The sequence below is a fragment of the Leptinotarsa decemlineata genome, unplaced genomic scaffold (genome assembly GCF_025532065.1).
Source record: "Leptinotarsa decemlineata unplaced genomic scaffold, Ldec_3_MD MMD2_P_RNA_scaffold_5, whole genome shotgun sequence".
Lineage (NCBI taxonomy): Eukaryota > Metazoa > Arthropoda > Insecta > Coleoptera > Chrysomelidae > Leptinotarsa > Leptinotarsa decemlineata.
Window position 1 is genome coordinate 18,338,435 of NW_027412532.1, and position 17,841 is coordinate 18,356,275.

Genomic DNA, 17,841 nt, shown 5'->3' on the forward strand with positions numbered 1-17,841 from the left:
AAAAATCAATTTTTTCAATTGACATATTTTACAATATCGACATAATTATATTTGGAAGTATACAAATTATTTCAATTGGTGAATATATAAAATTTAAAACTTTCGTACGAAACATGTTTTGATAACGTATGATGTTCAACTTCCGTGCACACATTTCAGAGGAAATTCTCCAAACACCACAATTCGGCAACGCCCCATCACCTCATCCCTTAAAACAATAGGCGGTCGCTCGAACTTCGAATGTTTGGAACATACACCGATCAGAGAGAGCGTCCGCGTTTGACGTTCGCGCAACCCTCGTGTTTTCGTAGAATCGTGCCAGTGTCAGTATCACCACCTCTAGTAGTCGCTGTTTACCTCCGACTATCGTAAGCACCGCCGCGCCGTCTCTCGTACGGTGTAGTTCACAGTCCAGTCAGCTGTGGACGTTCATCGTGACTTTGTTGTTCCTGCTGCCGTTCAGTTCACAGTAGTCCAGTCGGCTTCGAAAGTTAATCGTGATTTTGTTGTTCCTGCTATCGTGAAATCGCAATTCTTCAGTTAGAGTTAGTGAAGAGATCGAGTTTGGGATTTTTCTTTGAGATGGAGTGCATCGAGATATGCCCCGAGAATGAAGTAATTTGTTCTTGTAATTAATTAGTGCATGATTATGTTTGAACTCGATATTTTTTATGTAGGGTAATTAGTCATGGAACGTAACTTGTAAGGTCACAGATTTATGATTGTTACTGTTTCTTGTTGTTTACATATTCAACACAGTCGCTTATTTAAATTTAGATAAATTCGTACGCATCAAAGTAGAAAAGAATTTTTTTCATTTATCTGACATCTGTCGAGTCCACTCCCCAAAATTTACTATCAGTGAAGATAACAACATAACCAATAAATCACGAATACTTTTAAATATAATTAATGCATAAATTGATTATTTATTCAATTGAATTATTCCTGGAAAGAAACAGAAACGAACCTGAAAATGATTCATTATTGGGTTGATTGGAAGGTAAATCTAGAAATTTTATTGATTTTATTTTTACTTGTGTTTTAATTCTGCAATAAAGTACCTAAAAACATAATGGATGACATAGACTCATTCACATTGTTTATTATTTCAGTGTTCAGTGGTGTTAATGATGTAATATTTCACTCTTTTCCTATTGCTAAGGATATGGTTTCCACAACTTTGCAAAAAGAATGGATTCCTCGCTGCAAAAGAGGGCATAAATTCACTCTCAGAAATGGATTTGTTGTTATTCTATTAATTTAGTGCTTAAAATAAATATGTTTTTATAGGTTTGCCTTTGCGTGGTAAATAAAAAAAATGCAGTACCTAGTGTTAACCTAAATTATCCAACAATTGACAAAGAGAGGAAGTTTTACAGAATAAAAGTCGCAATATTAGAGCCTTACAGAAAAAACACAAAGGAACTATCAGTATGTTACTTGAATCAATTTTGGATAATTTTAAGATGTCCACAACTCAAAATTGCTCTTCTCCTCATAATATTCAACCTCAAGCTGATCAACAAAATATACAAGGAAAACAAGAACTTGGTCCCTCTGTTGATATGGTGGATATTGATTATAAAGCGAGCTCCTGCTTGAAGAGCATCACAATTTAAAACTTCACTGAAGAAACAATACGAATAATTTGAAAAATCTTGCCAATTATTACAAAAATAAGTAGGTACTACTTACTACCAAAACAAATATTGCTGAGAACAGCAATCAGATTGATTTGCATCCAAATAAAAAGAAGAGTGTTCACTGGACGCAAGATGAGATAAGTAGCTACAGCATTTACTATAAGATACCTATTATAGCAAAAAATGTTATTTGTATTTTGGAAATAGTTTAAACTATCCTTTACCAGCACTGTCAAGTTCAAGACGTTGGACAGCAAGGTTGGATATCAGTCAAGGTGTATTAAAAACATTTTTCTACATTCATGCAAAAAAAATAATTCAAATATATTTAGTAGATAAAGTGGTTCCTTTTTGGTCTAATGTTGTATTATAATATATTAAATTGTAGATTTATCAATTTCATCATTTATGGAACAAAGTTTAAGTGAAATTATTCTATCTAAATTTCTCATTTTCTTAATAAAAAATAAAAACCGTATCATGTATTTTCTGTCAGATAAATAAAAAAAGTTGTTACATCTATCAACAATTTATTACTTATATATATGATTATTAAGCTTTTAGTATAAAAGATGGAACAAAAAGTTATAAAAAATTTGTTTAGATAATACTATCATCTAAAACAAAGTGTATTACAAAATTTTCGTGGGAGTTACAGTTTACATGAAAATAATAAAAAACTGATGAAACCTCTTACTTTTGAATTGGGCAAAATAGCTTGCCCTATCATCCAAAAAAGAAACATTTTTATGTGGTTATTAATCCATTTATATTAAGTATTTAATTCTATATAAAAATAATATTTTAATAATACATGAAATTTATTTATTTTAATTTAAAAGTGCAGTACCGAATCAATCCAGAGTCACCACTGTTACGTCACGAGATCACCTGACGTGTCTAACAAAATCGCAAAAGTAAACAATACTCTATGTGCATAATCGTTGGGTTTCGCTAACCATGTTAGCATCATCAGGATATGACTGAAACCAAAGACAACTAGTCATCTCCTTATGATACTAACTTGGTTAGCGAAACGCGCGTTGAGAAAGCATTTTTGTTCTTTTGGGTGTTTTCAATAGACGATAATGATTATTCTAGGCGGAGAAAAATAATGTGGAAGTATCAACAAAGCAATACATCAAATTATTTCTCTTTTTCAGCTACCAACAAACGAATGATTAATTTGTACAATTTATTTCCGGAACTGGTAACAATGAATAAGTAGAAGTGAAACTACCCAGTATTTTCTGAGATTGTGAAATAATCAAATGTATTTAAAGATCATGCGGTTTCTCATTGAAAAGCGATTTTAGTATTTCCCAGATCCATTTCCAATTATCTAAGCGTTCATACCTTCTGCTTTTGTTAATTCTTTTCTTTATTTCACGGACTATTATCGATCGTTTCCATTAGTAATTTATTTGAGTTTGAAATATCATGTTCGTTTGGTCTAAAATCAATCACTATGCAGTTACCTTGTCAATAATATAGTTTTCTTATTCAACACTTGTCTCTATGATGCATCAACGATCTATTAAAAAAGACCAAAAATTTAATGTTTCTCTTTCTTGGTGAGATCTCTCTTTTTTCATTTAGATAGCGGAACATAGGCTGACATAAAACTTCGGTGATAGCAAGTGATATGTTTGAAGAAAGTTTGATGATAAACATCCAATTCAATTTTGAAGATAAATTTGACAGAACTTCACATAATCATATGAATACACACATACAATTCGATTTTTTGAATCGATTAATTTTTTTGGTGTCAAATTGGATACCCAACGTCTCGGCACAATAATTTATCGTAACAATGAAGCCAGAAAGTTGTATATAACATCCCTATTCTATAACAGAATATCAGGATCGATACTTGGACTGTGTTTCTTCAGAAAGAAATCTGAGCTCTGTTGTGGTAGTGTTTAAGGTTAACGAGGAAGATAATATCAACTATGTGCGCCATAAGGATTTTTCTGTAGTGCTTGTGTTTTGTACTTAAAAAAATATATAAACATTTACTGACCGTCAGTACTCGTAAAATACAATTCGTGAGTGGCAAACTAACTGAATAAAGACGACATCGTTAAATGCATGCTTTTTTTTCAATTGAAAATGCTCTGAATCTCGAATACTTTACATTGGAAGGGGTGTATTTTTAGGGAGGACTAGTTGGGAAAAGAATGGTTTTTCATCTCCTCTACTCTTGTATCGATGATGGTACTTAAAGACCTTCAAATAAGCGTATGAATGAATGTCTTCAAGTACTGTCATCATGACACAGTTTGTATCTGAAAGTTACTTCTACGAGTATGCATGATCTACACATCTTCGTAAAGAGTTTATTTGGAACTTAATTGTTTTCTTTCTTCCTCCGGAAGTTTTCCCACATTTTTGTGTATAAAGATGAAAAGCAGCAGGCCAAAATAATTTTTCCCCAAAAATATTTTACAAAACGAACACGGTTGAAATGTTATGAAGAAATGAATTTACACAGATTATATCAATTCATTTTCATATAAATATACTCATTCACAAAAGCAAAAAATATAGTGGCAAAAAACAACATTTTCATATGAAATGTTTCGATTGAGTACACTCAATTCAGCACTTCCTGAAAATGCCAATTTCGACTAAACTCTGTCCATCCAAGCAACGGAGTGCTCCAAAACGTTATCATGCTGATCGCCCAGACAAGGCTGTTTGCACAGAGTCGTACTAAAGAACGACTAATTTTTTCAATGTTCAACTAATTTAACATTAAATGAAGTATAAAAAAGTGGGGTCATTTTATCTTAGTAGGACAAACGGGTAAACAGTTTTTGACTTCAAAATGACATTTTAGCGTGTAATTTAAAATGATTATAAATATCCCATTGTCATTCTAGACCGATTACTCAGATGCTAATGAACTGACACTAGAATAAACATCATTAAAATTAATTATCAACGGATTTCTGTCGACTAAATCATTCATTGGATGGTCTAATCTTAACATTTTCATATCTGGGATCATTTTATTTCAGCAGAATAAACGGGTAAACAGTTTTTGACTTCAAAATGACGTTTTGCATATAAATTAAAAAAATAATGAATCTTTTTGTCATTTTAGACCGATTACTCAGATGATGAAAAACTACTATCAGAAAAATTATCAAGATTTATTATCAACGAATTTCTATCAACTAAATCATTCATTAGATGGTCTAATGTCAACATTTTCATTGCTTCTTTATCTTTCACATGTTTTACGCAATTATTTCATGTTTCAGCGGTAATTGACGAGAAAGCTTCACTAAAAATATATTTAAGATCACAAAATTCAAAAGTAGTTTTTTTGTGGCAAGATAGTTTTTTCTCATATTCTCATACGAATAACATCACATAACAATCTTTATCTTGCTCACGTACGCACGCGCTTGGGTTAGGTTAGGTCCAAAGTGAGTGGGTCTATTCGACCCTCCACCGCAACCCGCAAGGGTTTATTGTGCCTCACACCTATTCACACTCGACCAAATAAACCAACCTTCTCAAGAAGGTATGATGAGTGATCTTTCAGGTCACCACAGTGTGTGCATATACGGTGTGGGGTTAAAACATAACTTACCACTCCTACACTGTAGCGATATACCTGAAACAATGAATTCCGGCAGCCGATTGCAGTTAAATCTGATTGGCCAGCGTAAGGAGGCTTGTTTTCTACCCAATAGATGCTGATGTGCGTGGTGATCATGCTTTGATCCCGCATATGGGATGCTCTGTTTGTTGGATGGATATAGTTTAGTAGTAAACGACATATTTTGTGACAAATTCGTTACAAAAAAGAAATTCCAAATGTTGTCTACATTAATAGGACCCTGTATAGTTTCCTATTCATTATCTAGGTTGTTTCATTTTCACCTTCAAATATATTGTCTAACAATATAGATGAGCATCCTGTAGAAATAGTTTCATTGTGATGTGTTGCAAATTAACTGATGCGTGACGTAACTGTTTTAAAACTTTCCAGTTCTGAGATATTCAATACAAAGCCTCTTTTTCTTTTCAAATCCAGCAAATAGAAGCTAATAATAGAGAGTTATGAGTAATCGTACCGATCTAGATTGCTTCACTTAGATAGTTTTTGTTGTGTTGAATTCGAAATAACCGGAGTGTTCGGTTTTTACTGTTGTTTCTTCAACGGTTGGTTGGTAATGTATTTCTTCACGGTCGGTGTTTTGTAATGTTCAACTTGAACAGACAAATGAGTGCATTCATTTATTGGTCCACAAGATATTTGTTCATTACAGGTGCATTCTAGAAGTTACGAATCGGCTTATAGTATTGTAAATAGTATAATAATTATTGTCGTTCGAGCGTAATGGTTTGGTTATTTGTCATTTTTCATGCATTTCGATTGTTATGAGAAATCAATTTGCAATTGGGTGTTTTCAAAATTATTTATCCCGTTTATTGAACGATTATTATTAAAACGAATACTAAACTCTGCACATAGAAATGAATTTGTTGAAGAAACACGTATATACTATATGTATCACATCGAGATTCCATTGAAAATTTGGTAAGAACGAGTGAAATTATCAGTATATCAAATTCAAATATGAGAGCAATGAAGTTTTATGATTTATTCAAAATAGAGGATATGGAGTAAAATGTGGCTTTGGCACCAAGCAAAAGCTACTCAGACGTGTTCAACACGCCTGAAGAAATCATTGCTTAGTGAAAATTTCATTTGAATACGTACTTAAATGTCATACAGTGAGTTTCAAAAAATTTGCACCACACGTGAAACTTTTTTTTATCAGAAAATGTTATTCTTGATAAAGGTTGGTGCATTGCCGAAAACTTGGATTTGAGTTGTCGAAATTCCAAATTTTCGAACCGTGTACAGGGAGAAAAAATATAGAAATTTTGATCGGGAGTCGGTAAATTACTATTATTTTCGACATTATTTGACAAAATTTCGCGAGCGAGAAAGCTTTACTTTTCTCCCTAGGTGCGTGATATAATATTTTCAATCACAAATTAAAAATTTAACTACCGTCATGTGTTTCAAGTTGTCATAGGCAGTTTGATAAACAATTCGTAGCTAGGTTGCCGGGAGGAAAAGTAAGTTATGAGCATGCGCGTTAATGTTATCCAACCGGGAGAGAACGAGGCAGTGACAAAAAAGTAATTACATAAAAGCTGAACCATTCAAATGTGCTTAGGACGGTTGGAAAGATCAATGAAAACTCAAATATTAATCCGTTTTGTTATGGGAATATTTTCAAAATCAAGTTTTTTTTTCATTATCGGATGATACTTTCGAAAACACTTTCTCACCACAACAAAAATGATGTCTCTCGATGCCGCGTTTCTCTAACCAAGTTAGCATAATCTGGAGGTGACTAAAATAATTGCTTACAAATTATATAAGAGTTTTTGTATGCGCCTACACGAATCATTACCTGCATAATCAATCAATTGATTCCTAGTATTTTGTTATTTACTACTATTGTTATTCACTGATATACCTAATCTTCACCTAGGATGACGAGAACTATTCCTTACAAGCTATGTTTACTTTTTATATGCATCTACATAAAAAAACAGGTACCAGTCAGGTAGTAAATAACAATGGGATAATAACAAAATGTCAGGAATTAAGTGATTGACCCTCATTATGCAAGTTAATAATTCGTGTAGAAGCATATAAAAATATTAACATGGTTTGTAAGGAATATTTTTATAGTAATTTTTCCAACTGATGTTTTACCTGATTCTTCAAAATAACATAACATTTTCATTTGTGAATTGATTGAAATAAATCAAACACTATATGCTAAGTGAAGCTTACCGAAATATATTAGTGAAGACCGCACCCAAATCTGTTGAACATTTTTTAGATTAGAGCGGACAAACAGACAGAAATTATAAAAACACTAATTTTGGGTTATATCGCGCTGATAGAGATCTCCAATATAGTTTCTTCAATAAACAGACAACAATAAGTACATATTTATTATATTATGTATTTGTCTTTTACAGCCAGTTCTTGTGAAAGTTGTTGCAGCTATAGCGCTATAGCTTCTTTAGTATTATGACAAAAAACTCGATGGTTGATGAGGTAATTATTTGCTGCTTTTTACTGTTCTATTAAATGAAAGGTTGAGTCAATATCCAGTTTGTGTTAGTTTTTGATATTTGATGATATCTATCTAAACCAAATGACAATTGTTCATATTAAATTTTCAATTTTGATTCTATACAATGTTCTTGGTGCAATCCTATCATTCTTCGATTCTGTGAGAAGATTGTAAATATTTGCGAATACTTACTCAAGTCTTCCTCAGTTCAGTTCAGTTCAGTTGATTCGGAATAATAATATATCATCACATGAACTAAGAAGATGTAAATTTTTTTATTGATATTCGGTTTTCGATTAAGAGAGACCATTTTTATTCGATTCATTCACTATCATACTCATTCTCACTACTTCAATTTATTCATCACAAGATATAGAATCTTCAGCAGATAAGGACGTTGATATCAAAACTATTCAAAAAGCCTTGGCATTATTTCTATGTTAGACCAAAAAACCTGGATCATATCGATATTTAGAAAGCTGTTCCTACATTTGACTAGCTGTACAGTTAATAGATTTTCATTCAAATGTAGGAAGATGGTTCAGGGAACGCGAAGTTTGTGAAAAGTATTTTTCTAAATTTTACAAGCAATAGGGATAAAATTGTGAAATGCATTCGAAAGTATAATCTCACTTTTGAAATCAATAAATGAAATTTGACTGATAATGGTTACTATATACGTGACAAATATATCTTTGTTATTTCTCATCATGATCGAAGCTGTAACTGATGCCAAAGTTAAGTTTCAAGTAAAGCTATTAATTTACAGGCCATACTGTACACGTGAACTCCTAGATCTCGTGATATCGTATCTATTATTGTTTGTGGGCGTGTTAAGAGTCAGCGGTCAAATGGTCAATTAACTATTATTTTCCAAGGCCCAACTCACGGTAGTTGAACCCATCAAACGAGGTACAGCAGAAAACAGTTCTGGATAGTTGTTTTCTTGCTTTTCATATGTCACTGCCAAGAAGTGTCATTTCAGTTTAACGATATTTGTACAGTTACAATAATGCTAATAAATAAAGTGTTGTCACACAAACCAAAATATTTTAATATGTGGATATATAAAATTGCAACAAATGAAATACATTTTAATCCGGCTCTTGTCTTGACACTTCATCAAGAATTGTTCAAAACATTACAGAATGTTCAGTAATTATCCTTTAATTGTTCAATTGTTCAGAACACGAGGCTAAAGGTCATAGCAGTTGACTCCCAAAAAAATTCACTTAGAATTGAAAAGTGATGACGAAGTAACCTTCTTTTTGTAACGATGAAGAAACAGACATATATTGGCAAACATTTTTATCGAAAGAGGACAGCAATTCATTATTGAATAGTGTCAAAAAAGTCACAGTGAAATACATCAACGAAATTACTATTCTCAAAGTTGAAAAGAAAAAATGTACCGTTGAACTACGTTTCATTTGATTTTCGGGACGGGAATAAATTTATTTCTTACTTGTACAAAATATCACTTACAAGTTTTTTTTATCAGCCTTATACTTAATTATTTCGAATTATTTTCTGGATAGGACCGTTTCAGAAAATGACAAATAGTTTTGTGACGTCGAAGATGTATGTCGTATGTGCCTTTATCACTGGCTGATACGACTTCGACGTCACAAAACTATCTGTCATTTTCTGAAACGGTCCTATTCGGTCCTATTCCTTGTGAATGCCAGTGTACACTGAACACTAATGTTCAAACCTAAATGGTACTCAAAATCTTAATTCCCTATTAGCTTGGCAAAAGTAGATCCGTTTCAAAATTTTGCAATTACATTTCAATTTTGATAGGTTATAAATACAATTGAAGCTTTTGTTTGGTGGTGGTTGACAATGTTTCGTGGTGTATTTCGTCAGTTCGGACTTCCATTGTCTAATATAATATACATTATATATAAATATAAATTAATTAGAAGCCAACCTCGTGAGAAAATTGGTCAAATATTTGATGATGCCATTTGAAATGTTCTATTCAAAAAAAAAAAAATTACTCACCGTTACGCTCTCGCAAGACAATTTCCAACTTGTAAGAAATTTTATTTACACCTCCCATGTGATCTATTTCATCCTTACACGTGTCCAATTGTTTTGTGATCCGAATGATTTTTCTTATACATGTGATTCATTTTATATATAAAAGTCTCGGATGTTCTTATGATTGTTATAATGGTTATTTTAATCTATTTTATTTATACCACATATGATTAATTTTATATCTACTTACACGTCTACAAAGTTTTTGAATGTTCTGTATATATTTATTTCACCCTTTTGTTAACCTTATTCTCATTATTAATTTGAGTATCTGAAGTTATAAAAATTTATTTACACCACGCACAAGCAACACCTGTTGCTTCTGTGGGTTTCCCAATGTTTATTTGCAAAATGTATAGCCTTATTATGGTTGCTGTTTTTCTTTTGTGTAAATAAACGATGATGATGATGATGATAACCCTGAAAAAAATTTAAAAGAATCATTTATCACCCGAAGACGATTGTTGATACTAACAATCGAAACATTGTGACATAACTTGGTTTGAAATATTTTAATTTTTTATTTATTCATTTTTTTTTTAATAATATTTTTAATTTTTCAATTTTTTTTTCAGCTTTTATTAATATTTCAATTTTTATTTGTTTGGTTGTTGTTGTATGTTATTTCTTTGTAATTTCAGTTTTTTGTTTAATAATATTGCTATTTTTGGTTAATCTTTCTTATTTTTTCAGGGTTATCAAATCAATTTATATTATATTAGACAATGGAAGTCCGAACTGATGAAATACAATTAAAGCTGTTCTCATAGTTAGAATTGGAACCTTTGGGGTACATTATTTCCAAAAACTTTGTCTTTCGACACGCGTTTTGCTAAGCAAGTTAGCCAAGTTTTGACTTTTCAAAATTGGTATGGCGGCCATCTTCTTTTCCTCTATTCTATTTGTTTCCCTCGAACCACTATGATTTTCGTATCATAGTGGTATCTTTGGAAATTTGACATATTGAATTTAGAGCGGCGTCATTTCATTTTTCGTATTTTTTTCAGCAAACTCTTTCATTTGATACCCATATCATGGGGTGGATCTAAACTATATCCATCCAACAGACAAAGCAACCCAAACAATGATAGATGCGTGATCAAACCATGATCACCATACGAATTTACATCTATTGGGTGAAATAAACAAGCTTCCGCAGGCTGGTCAATCAGATTCAACTGCAATCGGCTGGCGAAATTCATTGTTACAGTGTCGGAGTGATCAGATACGTTTTAACGTATGTGGTGTGTACATATACGGTATTTTAAACTTTGAAATTTTTGAAATGTCAAGTACTGATACGGCTGAAGAAACTGCTAATTTGTGTCGCTCCACCTGAAAAGTTTACTTATTCCCAGGTGCATATAATTGAGAAAAAAATTAAAATTTCGGTCGTTACTTAGTGCGACTCTACAACCTTGTCCTGGAAATCACGTGCGCTATGCATGATAATTTTTTGAGGCACTCTGTTGTTTGGGTGGACAAAGTATAGTCTACATCTTGCGTGGTCCGTCATATTGAAATAAGAGTGACGTTTTTTATTATTTACTATTATTATTATTATAATTTTTTCACCATAGTGTGCGCTGGTCAGGCCCTATCCTCCAAAGCCCCGATACATTCGGGAGGGCGCGCCAGCATTATCAACCATTGACCACCCCCCAAACCGTGGGGTAAATGATCATTGGGTCCTAGAATCATGTGTCCTGAGCAAGCGCAGTGAGCCAAGAATGACAGCCTTCTACATCTGTGCGGCTAAGATTTCTGCCTTAGTGCGGCAAGCCGTTATGATTTTAAGATTCGAAAGTAGAGAGGACATCATTCCACCAAGGACTCCAATAATCAGAACAAACATCTTGACAGAGTGATCTGGATAGTGTCTGCGGAGTTCGAAGAGAAAATCTCGATATTTTATTCGCTTTTCCTCCTCTTTTCTGACGATATTCGTCTCGCCAGGAGCTGAAAACTCTACGACAAATATCGTTTTGCTCTGGTGGTCAAGAAGGACCACATCAGGCTTATTAGCTTGTATGAGCCTGGGGGTGGGGAACGAATAGTTCCAATAAATTCGGCACTTCTCGTTCCCCACAACGGATTCAATATCCCCTGGAACGTAGGACAACACCGGTGTCTCGTCAATACCGTACGAGTGCCGTAGATGGTAATATAGCACTCTTAGGGCTGCGTTCTGTCGATGGATATAGGCCGAGATCGCATATGCTGGACATGCTGATAGCAAGTGCATTAGGGACTCGGGCGCCTCGCGGCAGGCCTTGCACTTTGTGTCAGGAACCTGTATACCCATCACGCGACTGCGGTAGCCTAAGGTGTCGAAGACACCATCCTGGCAGGCCATGATGAACCCCTCAGTTTCCGACTTCAGCTCACTCGACCTGAGAAAAGCGAAGGTCAGGCGCTTTGATAAGCCAAGGTCTCCAATGTTATTGAAGAAGACCCCATGCAGTGGCTTATTCTTGTGTTTCCGCAGAAGTAAGGTGATCTCTGCGGCTTTTATCTGAGCTTTTTGCTGAACAGGTTCCAACTCGGTGACAGAGTTGTGGTCACCTCGTTCAGTGTCGAAAACTATACCGAGTTCATCAGCTGCTTGGGCAGCTGCCCTAAGAAGAAATGCTCCAATTCCTGCTCTCTCATGGTCACGGACGATGCAGAGAAGGGGATCCGAACTCCTGACGACTTTACAGGCTGTATCCAGTACCATTTTGTCATGTAGACATTCCAAACTCAAAAGTCCACGTCCACCCTGTTGTCGGAGGAAGTACAACCGTGGAACGGACGATTTGGGATGCAAACTCCTATAGAGATGCATAATTTTTCGGGTCTTTACGTCGAGTTGATACAGCTCCTCCCGAGTCCACTTGACTACTCCAAACGAGTAGAGTAAGATTGGATCGGCAAGCATATTTGTTGCAGCAACTTTGTTTTTCCCCGACAGTTCCGATGACCAAATCTGTCGAAGTTTGTGCTGATACTTGCCGCGGAGAGACTTTTTCACTGTTGTTACCTCTTGTGACTGGCGTTGTTCCACCCATGTTGAAACGATGGATTGAAGGTGGATGATCCAAGATGGTGTGGGCAAGACAAAGAATAACCTGGACTACTCGTCAAATCATGCAGAGAAGAACATGACACACATGAACGAACTAGTACACAAATTATATAACCCCATGAAAAGTTTTCGTGAAGAAGCATGAAAAAACTTCATGTAGATACCAAGTCATAAGAATATCAATGGTAATGAAGACTGAAACTTTTCTGTGGGCTCTTGAAGAGGCACATGAAGGAAGAAATCCGACAAGAGAAATTTGATCAAGCAATATATTACTGAAATATAATTTTAGGACAAAGACGAGCTAAAAATTATTATTGTATCGCCATTGAAAGCTGAACAGCTTCTAGGGTTGGACAAAAAAGACATGAGAATGCTAACGGGATTGTCCTCGTAGACCAACTGTTTTGAAAGGTTTCACCTCCTTAATATGGGCAGATTGGACGGTGAGAGTTGCAAGTGCAGGTACCGCACCTCTAACGCCGCCGAAACTACGGAACACGTGCTTTACGAAAATTAATTTTAAAGGGATAATACTTAATGCCTTGGGATATTGAGGAGTTTCCCCTCAAGGAAATTCAGCATTCCGGGGCTCAAATAGATCAGGGTTATATACAAAACATCAAATAAGTTGCAGTAATGAGCAGCTTAAGGTTTTGTGACTAATTACAATCGACAGTCTACCACCCAGACAATTTCTATTCATTGCCTAATTAATTATTTTGATATTGCGCCTTCATAGCATTGATCAGGTAGGTTTATTAGTATGAGATAAGTTCTAACTAACCTAAGCCTTCACTTCAGAGTGTGGTAATAGCTATTTATGATATGAGTGTTGAAAGTGAGGTTTTATTTTGTGAATGAGAAAGTTTGCGAAACGAGCGTTGCGAGTTGAGCAAATTCACAAACAAAATAAAACTTACTTTTAACACAAATATCATACAAAGTTTCTTGTACAACTGTCCTGTTTTCATAATAAAATAGATAAAGTTGATATTTCAATAAAAACAGATTTTGACATGTCTTGTCAGTTAACTATTTTCATGTTATCGCATTTGCCGTGTCAGGTGACTCCGAATCACCTGGTTACTAACAAACAGTACTGTTTACAGCTCACGTGTTTCATTTAAAGTCACATTTGAAATTCTTGCTGGTGTTTAAATGTCTTGCATAATGAAGAACAACAGTGGGGAATTGTGTGTTCCTGGTGATATTGAAGAGGCTGCAAAAAGAGCTTCAATTGAATTTTTACCAAAAAAATCGGCTCAGCAGTACGACATCGCATTTTCTAATTTTCTTAGCTGGTGTAGACTTAAAAACGTCGAAGGAATTTTCAGCGAAATCGTCTTCTTAGCCTATCTAGAAGAGAAATCCAAAATATGAAACTCGTTAAAAATGGTGTTAATACAAGCAAATATTTCAAGGTAATTTCATTCTCAAAGCGGAAAAATTAAAGTTATGGGCACAAAAAATAAAAACTCTTACGTTTGAATTGAACAAGTCCAGAGGTTTATAAATGAGGCGCCAGATGAAAAATATTTGATGAATAATCCCAACAGCAGCTCCAGCATTACACCATCGTCATTTTCACTTCAAGAATTAAATGTTGATGCCCATGAAATTGTCAACTCAGATAGTTCAAATATATTACAAGGCTATTCAAAATCGCTATGTATCAATATCAACAGTTGTTCTAGTTGTACTTTCCATAGTAATGTTCATAAATAATAATAATGTAATTAATGTATATAATACACATTTGTAATAGAATTTAATTGTATCTATACCTATTGTTCAAAATAAAACATCCTTGAAAATTGAATGAATATGTTTTGTTCATTGCTATTTGGTCGAAAAAATCGTGTTAAGAATACTTTTAACACAAGTGTTGAAAATATTTTTAACACGCTACTTTGTGAACATCATCTTTCAATACTCTTGACAACTATTAAAAATGTCACTTTTAATGACAAATTTACAAAAAAGTGTTTTTTGTGGATTAATTCTGCACCAGAAGTACTAATTGTATTACTCCGAATCTATTATTTAACTGTTCAACTATTCGAATGTTCATTGTTGTCGACCATTTAAATACACCGTTTACATAACATTTCGTGTTGAATATTTTGTAACAGTTACCTAAACATTTCAACAAAGACTTGTTGATTGTGAATTCATGTACATTCAAAGGCAGTCGTTTATATTTTTCGAAATATCAAAAGAAATGTTATTGAAAAATAATAGTGAAAAGTGCTGCATTTCAGAATTGAGGGATATTTATTATTTACCATTATATACCTAGAAGCTTTTATCTCATTTTACTTTGAGTTTCTGTTACTCGAGAATTCTTTGAAGTAAATAACTTTCAGCTTTTTGATAATTGGGGCTTTTGATACTGACGGTTTCACGTTCTATAATCTAATTAAACTCCGCGTTCGAAGTTTTGTTGACATGTTTCTTTTACATTGAAAACTGTTGAGGGTAATATCCTAGAACGACTTAATATAAATGAAAAAGTTGCATATATTACTGCTTGGGTGTAAGAATATAATACTCATTTTAAATTGTTCCTGAAAAGAAATTAATATGTAAATAATATATAAATTGAATGGGGTCTATTTTTAGGAAGGAATAATTTTTGGTTGTTTTGAGAAGACTTTTTCTTCCAGTTTGTGTCTAAAAGTTACTTTTCTGCATATGATCTGCACATCTATGTATAGAGTTACTTTTTTGAAATTGATTGCTTGCTTTCTTTCATTGGGAGATTTCTACATTTTTTTCGTATGAAAATGAAGAATCAGAAATCCAAAATCTTTCTTTCCCAACGTTATATACAAATGATGGTAACAGATTTCCAGTGATGCACCTATATTTTATAGTTTTACTGAATTATATAATATGGGAAAATACAGCATAAGTGGCAATACTTATATCATAATCCTGCAAATATGCATGTATCTACTTTTTTTCTAATAGACTGACAAACTATTTGTTTCACAAGAAAAGATGCGATTTCTCAACTGTTCTTCAATAGACATATATCTAGACATGGCCATATTCACCAACAACGTTGAGTTTTTGTATATTTGTAGAAGGCTTTTTACATAAATCCTCAACAGGTGCAGAAAAACGACCAACTGAAAAAATTATTAAATTTCGATTTTTAATCCCATTTAAATATTTTTTTCAATGGATTGAAGAACATTCATCAACCCCGTAAAAGGAGCTTTGAGTTGAATATATTTTCAGAATCTGATAGAAAACCATTTTTATTTCTCTGAAGGGGCTTGTTATATAGGGGCATATTCATAAATGAATTAATGGATGTAGCCGTTACTACGTGAGAGTATACAGGGCTTTTCATGATGAGCGTTAATTAGCCGTTTCTGGCAAACTATTCAACGGATCAACCTGAAAATTCCACAGTATGCATAAGTCAATATGACCTACACGCCTAAAATATTTTAGACGAAGCGGCTTTGTCGCTTCTACTATAAAGTAGCGGCTTCTTTGATTTTCCAAATGGAACACCCCGTATATAATATCATATTATGATCCATTATCACTTTGTCAACAAATTCATAAACTATTTCCCTAAACCTATCTATTACCGTTTAGAAGATATAAAATAATTTCGATATTTTTTTTACCAAACGTGAACTTTTATAAATGCTGATAATCTTGAACTCTCTTGCACTAACACGATCAAATTTGAAATGGAGTGGAGTGATACTATGAGGATCTTCACTCCGAGTCATATTTTCATTTGCCTCATACAGGGTCTTCAAAAAATGCAGATACTATGATCTCATGAAAAAATCAGTGGAACTCAATTTTTTCAAATGGAACACCCTGTATATTTCAACATTTTTGAGCTCTACATCCAATTTTAGATTAACTTTGTTCAGATAATAGTATTTCTATTTTGAACCGTTTTCGAGATAAACTGTTTCAAACGGAAATTGTCGTGGTTTTCTTGCTCGTTTTTTTGAATTCATCACTTATTTTGGATATTCAACATTTTTTTTATACTTAGTAATATTTCTTTTTGATTCAGTTGTTTAACTGTTTCAAATCAGTCAATTCGAAATTGGTATGTACCATGAGGATTCTCCATCGAGAATCCTCATGGTTTTTTCTTTAATTTACTCTCTCAATTGACTGGCATTATCCCTTAAAAATATTAATTGGTATGAATATTACTGGAGTTTTATTGCAACACCAAACCGCTATTTTAACCTATCGACACGTGTTTAAATCACCAAGTGATCATCTTCAAGGAAGATCAAACTGTTTAATCTTCCTCTTGAAGAGGATCAAAGATTTTAATCTTCCTCTTGAAGATGATCACTTGGTGATCAAAACACGTGTCGAGGTATTGAAATAATGGTTAAGTGTTGCGATAAAACCAGTAATATCATCTTCAAAAGTAAGATTGAACAGTTTGATCTTCCTCTTGGAGATAATCAATTAGTGATTCAAACACGTGTCGAGATGTTGAAAAAACGATTTGGTGTTGGGATAAAACTCAAGTAATATTCATTACTAAACCAAAAGTTCCAAACAGTGCATCACAAGTATGAATTGGTATGATATAAACCAATATTTTTTAAGGACAAAACACAAACACTACAGGAAAATCTTTAAGGCGCTCTCAGAGTGGTGCCTGTGCGAAAGTAGCGATTTAGATTGGAGTTGAATCGCTGCAGATTGAATCCATTTGGAAAACAATTCTCAGTAAGTGTATTCCACATAAACGCAGTACTCCAGATAAAAAAGTTCTTAAACAGTCAGGTGAACACTTCCCGTGAGAGTATCTATGGGGGAGAGACAAATCTCCAACCTTTCTTCGATGTTGCAGGCTATCAAGGTTGCACGTGATGTACGCGTCTCCAATCAGGTGGATGGCTCTTTTCTGGATGGAATCCAGCAACTTCAAGGTATGTTTGGGGGC

The 17,841-nt window shown here is 33.7% G+C and overlaps 1 protein-coding gene across 1 annotated transcript in view; it reads left to right on the plus strand.

Moving 5' to 3' along the window:
- The first annotated feature begins 240 nt into the window (after positions 1-240).
- cpo (RNA-binding protein) overlaps positions 241-17,841 on the plus strand; it is a 120,389-nt gene continuing 102,788 nt past the window's right edge. The window contains exon 1 of the mRNA XM_074169658.1: positions 241-615. Within this exon, the coding sequence (XP_074025759.1) occupies positions 583-615 (33 nt within the window). The 5' untranslated portion in view covers positions 241-582. The remainder of the gene's footprint in view (positions 616-17,841) is intronic.